Here is an 18,916-nt window from a genome sequence, read left to right as displayed (position 1 = left end):
TGGCTTCCATCATTGAGGGTGATGGGCTTCAAAAATGTAAGGGCTTTTTTCTTGGCTTCAGATAAGAGTCCCAAACTTAACACACTTCCATAAATCATTGGTGTGGAAATCTGTCAGAAAATAGCACAAGAGTACTACTTTTTCCTTGTGGTATTTGGTTTTTCCAAATTAGATTATTTGTTGAATGTTCAAGGGAGCATGTTTGCTTGAAGGGTTCACCATATGTCAGACAAATCTTATACTCTTGAAATGGAGTTCACAGAAGTGAAACCAAGGGTAACTGCCTGTTCCTTCCTCTACCACAGTAGTAAGAATCAAAGGATTCTGCAGAAATGTGTTCTGCTAGAGAGTCACTGAGTAACATCATGCACATTGAAAAGTGGCAAGTGGGACACTATGCAAGATCTTAAATCCAGCATGCATTTCATAATTGTTCTTCAGATTTTTATCCTCATTAGTAATATTATACTGACATGTGATAAAGTGTAGTCATTCAGAATAAGGGTCTTAGAGTTGATTTTGACTTCAGTTCTACTTGATAGCTGTACAAACTTGTATGATTATTAACTACTCTAAGCCTCAACCTATAAAGTAGATAATAACACACTCATATCACAGGACTGTTGGGGAAAATTAAATAAAATAATATATATTAAGTTGTTAGAACACAATAATGCTTAATTGATAATAGCATTTGGAACAGGAAAACCTAATAATACATATATATGTACATATATGTAATAGAAATTATGAATCAGGTTTAAAATTCTTATTTATTGTTATTACTGTTGTCACTTTTATTAATTCTAATTTAAGTGGAAAATTATCTTTGTTCAAAAGAAGAAAGAAGATAGCCCACTTAGTGGGAAAATTTGATTTAATGATGACTATTCTCCATCAACTTGTAACTTGGTTTTCCCAGAGAATTTCAGGGTGAGGACTTCTGTAAACTCCAAAATCTTTGTTTTATAGTGTATTTAACTCTACCACTTATTTTCCTGAATTGTGTCTAGATCCCCTGGGTCTAGAATGTGAATCCCAGATGCCCTATAAGAAGGATAGGTTTTAGTATGCATGTTGAGGTTATTTGTACATAGTAAGAGAGTAGAAAGGATCAGAATAGCTTTGGCATTTACCTTGTTAAATTTTTATAGCTAAGCTCTGGTTCAAGGGTCTACTTAAATGACTTAACTGCAGTAAGAAAAATGAGAGCATTGAGACCTATGAAAGGAGTCCACAAAATTCTATGAAAATGAACCAGTTCTAGGAGAAATCAGTATGTTTAATGATCCAAGATACACAAGTGGAACATTAACTAGTTTTTATTGACCTGAAGAAAATTTATACTTTTTCTTATAAGAACAAAAAATATTCAGGGACATCCCTCTTTATTATATTATCAAAAATAGTTTTAATACTTTAAATCAAAAAATTTTGAATGCTTATTTTATATCAGGCATTGCAATGGGCAAGGGGACAGAGTGATTTACAACACATAGTTCCTCTTCAAGGAACCCTCAGCCAGGAGCGGGGATGGGGCATAAAGAAGAGGCAACTTCAGTATAAGATGATAAGTGCTGTGCAGGCTCAATCACAGGGTTCTTTTGCTGCATACATACACACACACACACACACACACACACACACACACACACACACACACACACACACACAAACACAAAGGACACCTAACCCAATGCTGGGAAGATAAGGAGACCTGAAGAATGAATAGAGATTGGCTCGGTGATTCTGGACAAATGAACAGAAAGTTCAAAGGCTCTGATGCATAAAAAAGAAACAAAAAACATGTGGCATATTCAGAGAACCGCAAGTGGTTCAGCACAGTTGTATACAATATGAAGAGATAGTGGACAGACAGGAGAATATAGAGAGAAGTAGGGTTTTATTCCAGGCAGGTCTTATGTACCAATACTAAAGAGTATTCTGTGTTCTAGAAATGATAAGTTGGCAGCTGCAGGCTAAGTTCAGCACTTAGCTGTGTCTTCCTCATTATTAGATGGGTGATCACATTTAAAATATATAAAAAATTCTCACAAAAACTCAGATCAGAAATTCTCTTGAAAGGTCAGGAATTAACACTGGATTCTTGTAGCATTATTGCTGAGAAGCTGCTTCTGGAGGAACGAAGGGTGCTTTTACGGGTCACCACACTGCACTTGCTTCACTCTTATATAACCTGCCAGACTCCTGAGGCATTTGCATTTGCAAGTATCCTGAGGAGAAACTACAAAACTAAATTTGCTTCTGTATATTAGTCTGACTGATATTGGAGATATCAGGGCTGGAGTCAGATGAATTACTTAAGAGATTCCTTCAGTAATCTAGACAGATAATGGGGGCCCAACAGAGGCTGTGGAGAGATGTAAAGAAGCAGACACCCAGAAGGAATTAGACCTGCAAGAAACTTTTTGGTGGGCATGCCAGTGAAAGATTGGGACAGGGGAGAACAGAAGGCTTGGAGAGCTTACAGATTGAAATACAGGTCTGACACCTATGAGAAGAAAGAGCAAAGGATGGGGATTGGATAGGAAGTTCAGACTGAGTGCAGCTCTGGGACACCTCAGCCAGGATGACTGCAGCATGAGATTCAAAATTGCTTGTTGAAGGAGTCTGTTGCTTGAGAAGAAATGGCCTGGAACTAGTACTCTCACCACGCTTCACGACCTGGTATAAACTAGGCTGGGGATTTTGAAAACACAACAGTTTGAGTTTGTCAGCTAATTGCTCTCCTTCTAATAAATTCTCTCTTGATATGAGATCTGAACAGTGAATGCCCATAGCAGACACAGTTACCACTAATATATTGGATTCAAGTAATGAGAAAAAAAGAGTTCAAAATGGTTGCCTGTAGAGAAGAAATGGGTGGCTTTAGCAAGAGACTGATGTTTCAATCATAGCCTTTTGCTTCTAACACATTATATACGTGAGAAGAGGGACTTGTAGCAGAGACGGTTATGTGGATTCCAAAAGCTCTTTCCTTTTCTATGTGAGCACACTACTTGCCTCACACTCTCTTTCAGTCAAGTATAGCGGTATGATTGAGTTCTAGTCCGTGGACAGAGGTAGTGATGTGTGCCACTCACAAGCAGGGCTCATGACATCTGCCACAGACAATCCTCCCTTCCACTTTACTGGCTGGGAGCAAAGGATTCCAAGGCTTTACACTCCACAAGATGGAGAGAGTGTGGGATTTGGATCATTGTTAAGTGAGGCCACCTGGAAAACGACTACTTTGGGTTATTCTGTGTCTAAAATTGTATTTTTTAGTATGGTAATCTACAGGTCCATCTATGTTGCTGCAAATGGCATTATTTAATTCTTTTTAATGGCTGAATAAAGTGAGTCAGACAGAGAAAGACAAATATCATATGATATTGCTTATATGAGGAATCTAAAAAAACTGATACAAACGAGCTTATTTACAAAACAGAAACAGACTCACAGACTTAGAGAATGAACTTATGGTTAACCAGGGGGAAGGGTTGGGGGGAGGGATAGATTGGGAGTTTGGGACTGACATGTACACCCTACTATGTTTAAAATAGATAACTAACAAGGACCTCCTGTATAGCACAGGGAACTCTGCTCAATACTCTGTAATAACCTAAATGGGAAAATAATTTGAAAAAGAGTAGATACGTGTATATGTATAATTGAATCACTCTGCTGTACACCTGAAAGTAACACAATATTTTTAATCAACTATACTCCAATAAATAAAAAATTTAAAAAAATAATAGAGACAAAATTGTATTTTTCATAATTTAAGCTGTTGACACTTGGAGATTTGTTATAGCAGCTAACATTAACCTAAAAAAGGTGGTCCAAGATAAAGATACATGTATATGTACCACAAAAAGATATATAGATCTCTACATGATATCAGAGACACCTTTTTCCTTTGAATTCTTTTTTCTAAAGCTTCAGACTCACATCTTCAACAATTGTGAACTTATTAAGGTTTGGTTAGCAACATAAATTTAGCAGACTCATAATGTCAAAGTAACCTCTCCTTATTCCCTACTTCTAACAATAGTGCCATCATTTCCATAAACATTCCAGACATTTTATGATTCACTTTGATTCTTACCTGTGGAACAACTCTCATGTCAAGTTGGTAAATTCTGTTAATCCTCCTTTCTTTCTGTGTCTTTGTATGCATCCTGTTCTCTATATTCTATTACCACCATCCTAGAGTAAGTGAAGAGCTTCTTGCCTACAACACTAATACAGATTCCTAACATCATATAGTCTACTTAACCTACAGCCATTCCCAAATCATGTTTGCAAATGGGCACTGTCACTGTCCCCAGAGCATTTTGGGGATTACAGTAGCAATTATATTATGGAAAGAACACAGAAAAAGGAGATTCTAGTTTGAAATATCTGTTTATCTATTTATTAGGGTTACCTTGGGAAGGTGACGTGGACATTCTGAGCCTTGATTGCCTCATCTATTAAAAGTGGCTAAATCTATTCACAGGATTGTTGCAAAATTTAATGGAATAACTTGTAAATGGTGAAAGCAAAACACCTGTCTCATAATAGTACTTAAAACATAGTTATTGAATGAATAAATATATTCTTCTTTACCTGCTCCCTTTATCTCCTGCTTACAAGTTATTCTCTGCTCCACTCAACATGATTGAATGCTATTTCTCCTTCAGGGAAAGCTCAAACCTGATCTATTTTGTGACTTCACCTCTATGGAAATCTTGATCACTCATCTTATCTTGCCTCATACTGTGAGTTAGCAATGGTTTTCATATATAATCATTTTCTTCAAATAGGTTGCAAATGACTAGAGACCTACTTTATACAAAGTACCAAGTGTTTCTTAGAATATTATTTGAAGTTTCAGTTCATTGGTTGTTTTTAATTTTTGTTTTATCTGGCCCATTCAGAATTCCTTTCTTCTTTTTTCATAAATGATATTCTGACTTTCTTTTGGACATAAACCACTCTGACACCTCTGATCCCTGTGGATCAGTTTCACATGATCCCACCCACTATCTACAACGGCAGGCTCAGGACTAAGAACTACCAATCTAAGTCATTCATTTTCTTGTCCAAAGGGATTCAGACAGGGCTTGTGAGCCAAGTAAGTCTCCATGACTTCTACTGGAACAACGGAGGGACAGTAATTATATCACAGGAATTATAATGCAGAATTATATTAACTAGAAAACAAATACTGTACGCTAACACATATATATGGAATCTAAAAATAAAAATAAAAAAGGTTCTGATGAACCTAGGGTCAGGACAGGAATAAAGACACAGACGTAGAGAATGGACTTGAGGATGCAAGGAGGAGAAGGGTAAGCTGGGATGAAGTAAGAGAGTAGCATTGACATATATACACTACCAAATGTGAAATAGATAGCTAGTGGGAAGCAGCTGCACGGCACAGGGAGATCAGCACGATGCTTTGTGTCCACATAGATGGGTAGGATAGGGAGGGTGGGAGGGAGATGCAAGAGGGAAGGGATATGGGGATATAGCTGATTCACTTCTTTATACAGCAGAAACTAACACAACACTGTAAAGCAATTATGCTCCAATAATGATGTTAAAAAAAAAAGATTTACAGTCAGGCCTCGGTATCCACGAGAATTGGTTCTAGGATCCCCCATGGTGTATATCAAAATGCGAGGATGCTCTAGTCCTATAGTTAGCCCTCCATATCCATGGTTCCACATCTGTGGATTCAACCAACCACAGATCATGTAGTACTGTACGTATTTATTGAAAAAAATCTGTGATAAGCAAGCCCATGCAGTTCAAACCCAAGTTTTTCAAGGATCAACTGGAGTTTGCAAATTAACCCAGTTGAGAGAAAAAATAGGATCAGTTAAAAAGAAAAAGAATAAGACATGCCTGGAACCAACTGTTCCTGATTTCTCAGCTAGGAAGTTTATCTCCAGACTTTTCAGTCATGTGGTCTGAAAATTTCCTTATTTTCTTTAAGCTATTTATTTGTTTTTCATCACTTGTAATTGAAAGAGAACTACCTAATACAGTTGTTTTTTAACCATAAAGATAATATTTACTTATTATTTTTCTAGCTGATTGATAATGACATTTAAACAAAAAAAAAAATGTGGATAACATAACACCAATCCTTCCTCACTAATGGAGAAAAAAGAAACAGCACATTCTTCTTGACTTACATAAATTTCATTATTTTGCTGTTTAAATAAGCACATATTTGTATAATATTTAAAAAAGGTTCAAAGACCACTTCTTTATTCCAATCTGTAAAAAATATTTTCGTTATGTTTATTATAAAAATATAAATGTTTCCACTACAAATCATTTTACATTAGTAAGAGGCCATCTACGTTGTACAACATAAACTAAATGAGTAATGTTTTGAAGATACAAATTTAAAGTACATACATATTGCCAATCATATCACATTTATACATGGCTTATTTGATACTTAGTACAGCTTAAAGTGGGCAAGTTACCAGAAATAAATAATATATGTAAAACAAATTTAAGATACAAAACAGATAATATGGTACATGACGTTGCGAATGAGTTGTGGTTTCATGTTTATTGAAAGCCAATGCAGTTTCTGTACAAAGAGATGGCCATTAGCATTCTAGTACCTCTACTCCACGGTTAAGAATCGTACACTGTTATGTTTACATATGTACAAGGTAAGGATTGTGTAAAGTAAATTTATAAGAGGTCAGATAGAAAAATAGTGAAAAAATGAAGAGCAATATACTGCGTATACAATCTCAACTTTCAAATGGAAACCACAGCCAAAATAAGTGAAATAGATTCAACAATCCTCAACTTCTATTAATTCATGAAATGCACAGATTTTGTTGCGTATGCACAGATGAGTACCTAAGAAAGTAAATGCTAGTCTGAAAAAAAAATGAGATTGAAGCCAGATTCATATCTCAATCTAACATTCCACAACACAAAATGTTTGCTTAAAAATGTTTTTTAATCTGCTTCTAGCAGGCTTAAGTGAAATTTGTAATTAATTTCATAATCACATATATTTTTTAAAAGGTTCATGCTCTTATACACCCAATACATGATTCTAGTAGGATGATTTGACTATAAGGAATATTGCAGAAATTTGAGATATAATTGCATATATGAGGAACACAACCTAAGCCTTATTACACTAAATTTACAATAGATTAGCACTTGTGAATTTTGATCTGTGACTGTAAGCCGTGTTAGTGTTCCATTTTGCATAAGAACATAAAGGTTGCGGCATTGTTTCATCCATTCTATTTTGTGACATATGCATTTCTTATTCCAATAACATGACCATATCAGCATTAGAAAGAATATAGATATAGGTAAAATGTTGCTTCACAATATATTATGGCTAGATCTCCACCAGGTATATATTTCAAATATTAATGAGTACGCTCATATTTGACCTTTATGGAATAGTAAGTGTAAATTCCTGAAATAAGAGATCTTTCCAGATTTTGAGTCTTGCTAGACAACCAGCAATTTTGAAAATATGTTCAATAAGTGTCAAGAAGTTCAATGCTTCTAAGATATACACCAAAACTACAATAGGTGCATTTCAGCAGAGACTCTTAAAGATAATAATACTTGCTATTGATGATGACAATGTTTAATTAATTTAACAAAACCCCAGTGAGGCAGATGAGTAGTTTAGTTATCATCATTCTCTATAAATAGCTCAACACGTTTAAACAAAGATATTAAGTGGCATTTCAAAGCCAGTCAGCAAGTGATTTTTTGACTCATGCTTCAGCTTATAGGCTATATTGCCAATTAATGCAGCAATCTAAATAGGATCCCAATCCTTTCCAGTGTAGCTATTCTCTATTCAGGAGTTCTAACGTAGCTCTTTTACTAATGGAAGGAATTGATGGTCTCCTAAACACCAGAGCAGGGCAGGTATGTCATTGAGAATCCATTACACACAGCCAGTATATTACACTAAATTAGGAGTGTACAGTTTATTATAAAATGGAGAGAAAAAAATGGATGGAATAATTCAGACTGTGAGAGATTTGGTTAGTGTATGAACAAGGAAAGGGTTTGGTTTCCTTTTGTATGTAGATATAGATACATATAAGTGGATGGTTCAAAAAATCTGGAAAGAAACCTATCACTTTCTGTGTTTCCTACTGCTGACAATTTGAGAGAGCATTTGGCACTTGACTGTCACAAATCCAAATTAAATCATCAAGGCATAAATAGAAAACAATAAAAACAATTCAAAAGAAAATAAATATGTACCTTTCTTCAAAATTAAAACATTTTTTACACGGTAATACTTAAAGAAGCTAACAATTAAAAATGTGTAGTACTTAAAACAACTACAGACTTCATTTCCATATGCCTTTTAACAGATGAAAGGGAATAATACAATGAAAAGGTAGTAAATATGGCCAGATAGTTTGAGGTATGAATTCCTCTATTTTGCTTGCTTTTAAAGAAACAAAATACCTGTTACAGAGTTCTTCTGTGTATAAAAATATCACATCTTTTCTTTTGTGGCTATTTGTAAACAGAGCCACCATGTTCATTATGTTATTTCACTTGTTTTGCTTTTATGACAGTTTATGATCAATGGCTCTATGCTAGTTCATCATTCTGCGCTGAAGAATTTTGATTTAATCCATCAACTAATATCAAAAAGCAATTACAAAACAAAATATACCTACCCACCCATCCACTAAATGATAGGGGAAAATAAAGAGTTTTTCAATTCCATTTTAAGGCATTTGTACTCGTATCTGAGTGTCTTATTGGGCTTGGAATGTCCACCAGTATTTCCAGTGTTGACATCTGTCTGCAGAGTGACGCCACATCTTCCACAGCCACCACCTCCTTCCAGAAATAGCACTTTACACTGGGACTGGACTATTCTTTGATTGTGTTTCTAGAGCTTTAATACTACTGATGATCTTCTTCTGTGGCCCAACCACAGTGACACCAACTTTTTTCATGTCACTGTAAAAAAAAAGGAGAAAGTTTCTGGTGAGAATCATGGTTTCCTGGATAGTATGTAAATAGGAGATTTTCAATTAACAAAGCTTGTGCAATTATAGATCCCAATGCTTTAGACATAATTTTCTGATTTTTGCACCATTTGTGTATTATATCCTGACTATTCCACCTCTATTCTTGTGGAAGAGTATAGATGGTATAGTGGGTTGAATAGTGTTCCCCTCAAAATTTCTGTCCATCTGGAACCTTACCATGTGACCTTATTTAGAAATAGGGTCTTTGCAAATGTAATTAAGAGAAGGGTCAAGATGAGATCATACTAGATTAGGATGGCCTCTAAATCCAGTGAGACTATCCTTATTTGAGAAAAAGGACACACAGGGACGCAGAGAAGAAGACCACGTAAAGATGGAGGCAGAGATTGCAGTTACTTTGCTGGAATCCATCAGAAACTGGAAGAAGTAAAGAAGGAGCCCTTTTTTTGGACTTTGGAGCAAGCGTGGCATAGCCAATACCTTGATTTCCAACTTCTGGCTTCTAAACTGTGAAAAAATAAATTTCTGTTGTTCAGGCCAGTAAGTTTGTGGTAATTTGTTATGGCAGCCCTAGGAAACTAATGCAGATGGTCACATATTCTTGTGGGGCATTACCTGTCTCCCTTAAATCTGGGCCAGTTTGGGGACTGCTTTGACTGATGGAATATGTTTGAAGTGACACTGTATCAGTTTCTGTACTCAGATCTTAAGATACTAACAGATTCTACCTCTTATCTCCTGAGACACTCTCTCTAGGCCCCAGAGCTGCCATGTAAGAAGTATGACTATCTTGAGACTATGATATCAAAGAGGTCATCTGTAAGCACTTGGTCTACAGACCCAGCTATATGAAGCTTCTGCACCATGGCAGACAAGAGTGAAACCATCTCAGGCCCTCCGGACTAGACCAGATGCATGTTAGATGAATACCTAATTCAATACCAACACCATAGCAGAAGAATCACCCTCTTGAGCTCTGCCCAAATTCATGACTCACGACATTGTGTATACAATAAAATCGTTGTTGTTTTAGCTTTTTAGTTTTGAGGCAGTTTGTTGTACAGCCATAGATAACTGTAACAATTTCTTTAAAGTAGAAAGTTCTTTCAAAGTAGAAAAAATGGCAAGGATATTTCTCTATTTATCAAAATTATTAAATTTAAAATAGTTAAAACTCAGAAACAAGGCATTAAAATAAAGATTATAAGAACATATAGAATTTCATTTGGGGGGAAAAAGACAGCTAAACATGTGCAAATGATTAATTAAATATTCTTGATTTAAGTAATTCATTCATACATTTCATCTCTTTCAGGTCTTTACTCAACATCCCCCTCTTACGAGATTTCCCTGATCCTCCTATTTCATATTGTAAACCCTCTCTGCACTCATACCTGCACTTCCTATTTTCTTTTTTGTTTCATTTTCTTCCGAAGCATTTATCATCATCCAGCATATTGCCATTTTTTCCTGATTTATTTTCTTTACTCTCTATCTTGTCCCACAAGAAGGTGAATTCCATGTGAACAAGGATTCTTGTCAGTATTGTACTCTGCTTATCAACCACACTCTGAACAATGACTCTCATTTAGCCAGGGCTCAACATGTACTTATTAAAGAGTGAATCGATAGTCCAAAATATGTTTATCTGGGGAAGCTGATAGAGGATTGTCACTTGACAAGGAGTGCTAGGCAAACTGAAAGTGGAAAGAAGGAAAAGTACACACATGCAAATACACGCACGCACACAGATGGAGCCCCTTTATATAGAGCATTTAAAAAAGAATGAAAAATTGTGAATTCAATCTCACTGAATTGAACCAATTGATTTCTTAAGGAGTTCCCTGGGGCGGGGAGGGGGGGGGTAGTGGTGATGTTGGTGGTGGTGGGATGAATTGGGAAATTGGGATTGACATATATACACTAACATATATAAAATAGATAACTAATAAGAACCTGCTCTATAAAAGTAAAATAAAATTCAAAAAAAAGGAGTTCCCAAGCAATAAAGGTGTGCAAGAAGACAATAGGTAACTACTTAAGAAGCAATTTACACATTATTTAAGCATCTGCAGCATAAAAGTAATTAAGGCTCAGTTGCATTCCTATCACCTAAGCTGGGGATGAAATCCTGATGCCCTACAGGTTACCCCCCTGCTGCCATTCAAGGGTCTGATAAATTCTCTATGGACAACTTGTATTTTGCCTGAAGTCCTCTCTGATCACAGTCTTCAGCTACCTTGCTTCACCAGGAAGGCTAGTGGGGAGCTATGGTGACATCAAGCTTGCCGCCCTTTGTGTAACTATGGATAATGAAACCTTCGCTTAGAGTAACGTAGTCTATTTATGTTGACCCCTGCTTTTGAGAATGTGTGCTCTACAGGATTTTGATTCTTTTATAAGGATACCATGGATCTATCTTTAAAATGAACAACAAACATTTCCTTACTCATCCTCAAACTATAACAAAGTCAGGTTATGAATCTAAGAGCTAGAAAACAGGACAGATATAAATGTATATAAATCAATAGATCCTCACTGTTTTTGTATTTCTTCTCTCATCTTCCAATTCTATATCATATTTTTTTATAACTTCCTGATTTTTTTCTCTGTCTCTTCCTTCTCCCCTTCTTTACAAGCTTAAAAAAGAAAATGTAATCATGGAAAGCAGAGAAAAAAACAATGCTCCAAGGTAATATACTAATTTCCTGAGCTCATTGAGAAATTTAAACATAGTAATATATGCTATGATGCCTGGCCCTTATTTCCCCTCTGGAACTGAAGCACCAATACCCTGGCCACTGGAAAAAATCAGATGCTGCAATTTCGCAGACCAGCTTGGGACAACGCTGAAGGGCCAGCCAAGCTCTAGGACTCTTGTTCCAGTAGGTAGGACTGAGTCTTCTCCTTCAGTCCAAGGCCCCCTTATCACTTCTTTATGGATGTATGTCCCAAGGGCACCTGAAGAAATCTTCTGCATAAAGCTGTTTCAGATTCAGTGTCTGGGAACCCAACATAAGCAAGTAGATACATAATTTTGTTTATATTTGATGCAAAGGATTATACTGGAAAAGGGAATTACAGTAAATATCCCTTTAGGTTATGCCTTAACTTGAGTTTTTATGTACCCTCTACCTTCTTTTCCCCCTACCAAAATGTGTTCTACCCACCACCCTGCCAAGTCCAAAATCTCTCTAAACATCCAGCTGCTGTAGTCTCAGTAACACTCCCCATATGCTTATCTCGTTAGGACTACCCTATTCAGAAGAGCAGTGGAAAAGTTCAAGACTAAAGAGCAGCTCAAAATCGAGACCAGAGGTTAATAAGCTATCTGGTACTTCAAAGGCAAAAGGATAGGTGATGATACTTTGAAAGCAGCATCCAAGGGTGCAGGATAATAACATGTAGCAATTAATCTGTCTCCTACTCATTCCACACACTTAATTCTCTCTCCAGTTTCTACAGTCACTCTTGCCCTTTCTCATTCTCTCTTTCCTTCTCACATTAACCTTCCTAAATCCATCCTAGGCTATGAAATAATATTTTTAAAAAATATGTTGACTGAATAAAACTGCACATTTTAAAAAACTTTTATTTGAAAATTAGATGACTTGAGTAGCTGGCCTAAAAATGAAATCCCTAAACTAATTGAAATAAGTTAATATTTATTTGAGTATGAAACTCTTGACCTTTTCCTATGATTGATAGTCTGGATAGTAAAAAACAAATGTAATCTCCTTTTTAAAGTATCTCTGTCTTATTCTAGGAGAATCTCTGGAGTTATTTGGTCAAGGGAATCATTTCTGAATTGACTCTGTAAGACACAAAGAAAATAGAGATTGGAAAGAATCAAATTCAAACAACAAGCCTAAGACTGCAAAAGGAAGAGTGAAATATCGAGTTAAATATTTTACAGCATTTAAGGTGAAAATGTTGCCTCACTAAATTTTTCCAAATTTTCAGTGTATTAAATATTTTTTAATTCTCATTTTTATAATATAAACAAGAGTGGGTATGAAGTAGAGATTGCAGAGACCCAAAAAGTAAACAACTCTTTTCAAGGAGTTTTAGGGCAGTAGATGTTAATTCTATGTTGTCCCTGAATTCAGGAGAAAGGACAGAAGAAAGAACATTGAAATACAGAGAGATCTGAAACCATCTGGCTCAGTGTGAAGGGCAAACCTAAAAGAGCCGAATCTCTTAGGAAAAACCAGTTTTCATTCATCGTGAATGTACACTCACAGGTTGTTTAAATAATCATAACAATTAAGTGAAAATATTCTAACCAGCCAAAAAGAGCTTAGCATCCAATACTGTACTGTTGAGACAAATACAACCTTAACTTGGAAGTGTAACAAAGGCTGCCACTTTACCTTTTTAAGCAAATAGCTTTCTGACCGTATTCATAGATTAGAATGTCTGACTATATTTAAATTGTGAGCTAGTAGTTAATCATATTAACAATGTTCTGCTTCATCCACTTCAATATAGTGTTCCATTATCTAAAAGCTCTGAGTGTTGATATTTTATTGAGAATAAACATTTGCCTTTGAAAATCTGGCAATGGTGTAGAAAATTTTAACTTTGTGCTTGTTCTTTGCTATGCTTCTGTGCTCTGAAGCAGGTTTCTTGCATATCATAACCCAAACTGTTTACATTACTAAAATAAGAACTTATAAAAATATTTAAATACATTAATATATCCTGGGACTGTGTCTGATCAAAATAACTACCATAGAAACCCAAAACACATTGTCGATTGGGTCAGAAGTCTATTCAACAGATACTACATTCTATTTTAAACAGGAATGCCAACACATATTAAGTAGACTAGTGTGAGTTTATTTTCTAAGAACAAATTCTCCTCTTCAATAGTAATATTCCCTTGATATAGACCCTTTTGTGATGTTTGTGTTTCTGAATGGGATGCTATACCATAAATGGTAAACTTCTTTACCTATTTCTTAGGCACTTGTATCTCTATTAATTACACTACACACCCCTTTTTGACATCTAATCTATAGCTCTCGAAGGTGATTTTGTTTAAATGATTGACAGGATGACAATGAAAGTCCTTAAATATTCAACAACAGTTAAATATTCAAATATTGGATATGACTTAAAGGAACTTGAGAGCACAAAAGTGTTTATTTAATGTAACAAAGATCAAAGATAGAAGATTTTGACTCAAAGATGGATACAGTTTCCAAACAGCCCTTGCAAGCTACAAAATTGTGGACAACTTTTGATGTATCTGTCCCCCACAAAACCTCTTTCTTTGGAGCAGTCCTTTATCTTACTCTCAGGAAAGGACCCCTAGAGTCAAGTTCATGCTGTCTCACTCTTCCTCCTTTGAATAGAAATGATTAGCTCATGGCAAACATGACTTTGGAGAAGCCAGTCTATAAGCAAGACTGAGGCCATCAGACTGTCTCTCTGGGGGACTTACAAGAAAGAGAGTTGGACCCTGCTCAGTTGAGTGGCATACCAAGGTTGTATGACCTAGGGTTGAGAGAGTCATTTTCAGCTGTGTGCATGGGAAAACAGAAAAAGTCACTGTGTAGAAAAAGAAAAAATGATGCAGTCTCATTGGAAAGTGAAGTAAATTGTCTCTCATTCACAGAGAGATGAAGAATATGGCTTTCAGTTTTTCACTTCCTATTCCCAATTAGCATACCTGGTGAATGAGGATGAATTTTATGACCATGGGTTTCTCATATCAAAGAATTCCTATTACCAAAGGATCCCTATTGTACCACAGGACCACTGTCTAAGATGTATAGCATATTATACTTGATTATTACTGGCTTTTAACACATGAAATCATAAATTAATACTAATTAATATATATTAATTATGCATATTCTCTCTTCCAAACTCACCATAAGCTTTTTTAAGGAAAACCATGTCTTAAACCTATTTATAACTTTATTTTCTAGCATGAGATCACTCAGTAATAGATGATGGCATGTTTATTTAATAGTTATGAGAACTACTTTTAGACTTTAGCATGTTTCCCTATATACCAGGTTATCCACTTAGTTCTCAATTTTCCATTTCCATAGAGGTTAGGCTTTGTTAAAAATAACAGAGAATCACAGATGCAAGGATATACAAATCATCATGCCATATCTGCTTATGTTTTAAATTAGGGTCTTGGGTCCTTTGGGGTTGGGTGTGGCTATGTATCTGTTGGTCAATCTGAAGGAGATCATAGTTCAGTGAAGCACCTATTGTGGGGATCTAGCATGAGAGAGGAAGACACATCAACACACCTCAATCTAGAAAGTGTCCTTGACAAAGACCCAGGATCCAGCTCAGTGGTTACAGGAGAAAGTTAAGTACCTCAGAGATTCATCTATTATTTATAATACATTAATCTTAAACACATATGTCCACTAGAAAGTTCAGTCAAAACTTATTCTTACTCAGTGGAAATCTTGGCTATGGTGTCACAAGAACTGTACTCTACGCCTGTGAAGATTTCCTTGCAGTGCACTGTCCGGACACCGTTAAGCCAGTCACCTGTTGTGCGGAAGGTAGTAATGTCGACGTTGCTTTGGTCCAGAAGAAGGTTTGATGGCCTGCAAGAAAAGAAAATAACAATGGGAGAGAGATCAGGAGTCAGCAGAGTTGCTACGTGTCAAAATTTGACACCAACATCAGCAGGAACTTCCAGACTTCATGTAGCATTCCTGTTTATTTGTGAAATTTATCTGCCATGAAGTCTTTATCTGCTCAAGCTGGCAGCTTGCAAGAATACTGTGTAGTCATCTTGTCTCAGTGCTCCCCTTCTGCACTCATGTCTGCTTTTTAAATTACTGAAACTTTGCCAGTGAAAAGCATAAATATATCCATACATACTTTTATAATTTAATTTGTTTAACCATTAGCAAAGATGGTGATAATTTAGGTTACAGTTATAGCTGACACAACACACTGAATACTCCTCTGTCTGCTTTGGTGGATGGATTTGGTTTCCAACATTAAATCCTGGCTACTGCATGTTCATCTGTAGACACTGTGCAGGTTGCTGTCTAAGGGACAGTTTGAACAATCTGGACTATACTTACAGCAGGACATAAAGTCAGCACAGACTTAAATAATGTCACAATGTCATTAAAAATAAAAATTACAAAAAGAATAGAAAAAAGTAGATGAGTGACAATAAGTGAAATTCTCAAAAATATGACAACATCAAATAGATTTATAATATATATACAGAAGTAGATGATAGATAGATAGACATCGTGACTATGACTTTTATTGCACAATATAATCAGCATTAACAAGAACTTTTAGGATTGCTTTATATAATTACAGGTCTTACTATAGATCTATGACCAGCTGCAAGATCTGGTGAATCAAAGGAACAAAAGAAATAGAGGAAACCATATTTTCATCCCTGAAGAACCAAGAGAAGCATCCTATTGGTAAACTGCCTGGGTTGCCTTTTCAGCTCTCAGTGGCCTCTTTGACTGTCCTTTGACTCATAAGCCTGGAACCAGTCGCCAGGTGGACACTTGATTGTCCTCTTTATTCTTTCCTCTTAGGATGGGAGCTTGAGTAAATAGTAGTTATGAAGGCCTTTGCTTTGAGATGAATAATAATAGTAACAACAACAACAGAAATACGAATTATATTGAACATTTATGAGCACTTACAATATTAAGCATAACACACAGATATGAAGGACTTTAATCCTTACATTAGTTAGGCACTGATGCTATGCCCCTATAATATATGTGGAAGCTAAAACTAAAATTAAGCGACAAATCAGAGTCCTGCCCACATTTAAAAGGAATTTTTAATTGGGAGATTTCCATTGATATTTTTTAAAATTTTTATTGGAGTATAGTTGATTTACAATGTTGTGTTAGTTTCTGCTGTACAGCAAAGTGAATCAGTTGTACATTTACATATATCCACTCTTTTTTAGATTCTTTTCCCATATAGGTCATTACAGAGTATTGAGTAGAGTTCCCTGTGTTATACAGTAGGTCTTTATTAGTCATCTATTTTATATATAGTAGTGTATACTTGTCAATCCCAATCTCCCAGTTTATTCCTTCGCACCCCCCCAACCCCCGGTGACCACAAGATTGCTTTCTACATCTCTGACTCTATTTCTGTTTTATAACTAAGTTCATTTGTACCATTTTTTACGATTCCACATATAAGTGATATACAAATGGCCAAAAAGCACATGAAAAGATGATTCACTAATTATTAGAGAAATGCAAATCAAAGCTACAATGAGGTATCCCCTCACACTGGTGAGAATGGCCATCACCAAAAAACCTACAAACAATAAATGCCGGAGAGGGTGTGGAGAAAAGGGAACCCTCCTACACTGTTGGTGGGAATGTAAATTGGTACGGCCACTATGGAAAACAGTACAGAAGTTCCTTAAAAAACTAAAAATAGAGCTACCATATGATCCAGCAATCCCACTCCTGGGCATATATCTGGAGAAAACCATAATTAAAAAAGATACATGCACCCCAATGTTCACTGCAACACTATTTACAATAGCCAGGACATGGAAGCAACCTAAATGTCCATCAACAGAGGAATGGATAAAGAAGATGTGGTACATATATACAATGGAATATTACTCAGCCATAAAAAAGAATGAAATAATGCCATTTGCAGCAATATGGCTGGACCTAGAGACTGTCATACTGAGTGAAGTAAGTCAGACAGAGAAAGACAAATATCATATGATATCACTTATATGTGGAATTTCCATTACCATTGATGATATTTCTCCAACTCACTCCCTAATATACAAGACACGCTTAAGTGTGAGGTTAAGATTCTGAAATCTGAACAAGCATGCCCTGAACCTGTGTGCTGTTGTTGGGAATACAAGAGAGGATTGTAAATTCATTTGGATTTTGATGGGGAGACATTAAATTTATCTGATAAAAATAAAATTTTAATTAATTAAAAATAAGTTTATTTATTTGATAAAAATGAAAATTTAACACAATTTTAGTGCTCAGTTTAAGAAAACACTGAGAACATGACAGTTTGGTTCTGCCTATATTTGCATGCTCTGTGGAAAATATAGATCAATAACTAGTTCCCTCCCTGTCAAGATTTGTGAAGTGGAGATAGCTGAATATGGAGGACTTTTCAAACTTCATTCCATTAGACTAAATTCAACTGCTTCAATCCTCTCTACCTCAAGTGTTTGAATTATAAATTAAAAATTAAAATTATGGAGTTTGTAATTTGTATTATGTGTTACGGTTTAGTTTTAACTAATCCTCACAGGTTATCTAAGAGAAAGAAAGAATCAGAAATTAGGTACTATTTTACAAAGCATTAATTTTATTTCCTTTAGGGATACCTAGAACATCATAAAATATAAATATAACATTTTATACATTATTCTCTTCTGGAACATATACATAAATAATTTTCTATAATTCTTTAAATTACCCACCTGTAAAAGAAGAAAAAGATTTTTTTTTAAATCATTGAAAATGTCTTGCTTATGTTTTTTTCCTAAGAACTTGAGGAATTACAGATATAGATATACAACCCGGGGTCCAAAATGTATACATTATTCTTGGGTTGTTTTGTATGACCATCATGAATGACATAGCCTTGGTCATTGGCCAACATTAGATATAACATTGGACCCATTGGATAAGACTTGGAATCAGTAAACAAAATTGAGTAGCATTACATCAGATGTGAGAAAATTTTATAAGAAAAATGAAGTGAGACCTAGAAAGGAGACAATAAAATACTAGACTATCTACAGGCATGCAAGCAAACACACATACACACACACTCACACCCCACAGCTTGAATTGCTACAGTAGCTGAAGCACAGAATCTAATGTCGACTCTTGTCGACTCTTGGTCCCATGAAT

The 18,916-nt window shown here is 35.6% G+C and overlaps 1 protein-coding gene across 2 annotated transcripts in view; it reads right to left on the bottom strand.

Moving 5' to 3' along the window:
- Positions 1-8,888: 8,888 nt before the first annotated feature.
- EPHA3 (EPH receptor A3) overlaps positions 8,889-18,916 on the bottom strand; it is a gene marked incomplete at both ends in the record, with an annotated part of 361,937 nt that continues 351,909 nt past the window's right edge. For both annotated transcript variants that reach the window (XM_082839944.1, XM_082839945.1), the window contains 2 exons: positions 8,889-8,994; positions 15,455-15,610. In XM_082839944.1, coding sequence (XP_082696070.1) covers positions 8,889-8,994; positions 15,455-15,610 — 262 coding nt within the window. The remainder of the gene's footprint in view (positions 8,995-15,454; positions 15,611-18,916) is intronic.

The sequence above is a fragment of the Leucopleurus acutus genome (assembly GCF_964270905.1).
Source record: "Leucopleurus acutus genome assembly, chromosome: 5".
NCBI lineage: Eukaryota > Metazoa > Chordata > Mammalia > Artiodactyla > Delphinidae > Leucopleurus > Leucopleurus acutus.
The sequence above is the reverse complement of the archived record's forward strand: the minus strand, read 5'-3'. Positions and strand labels throughout refer to the sequence as shown.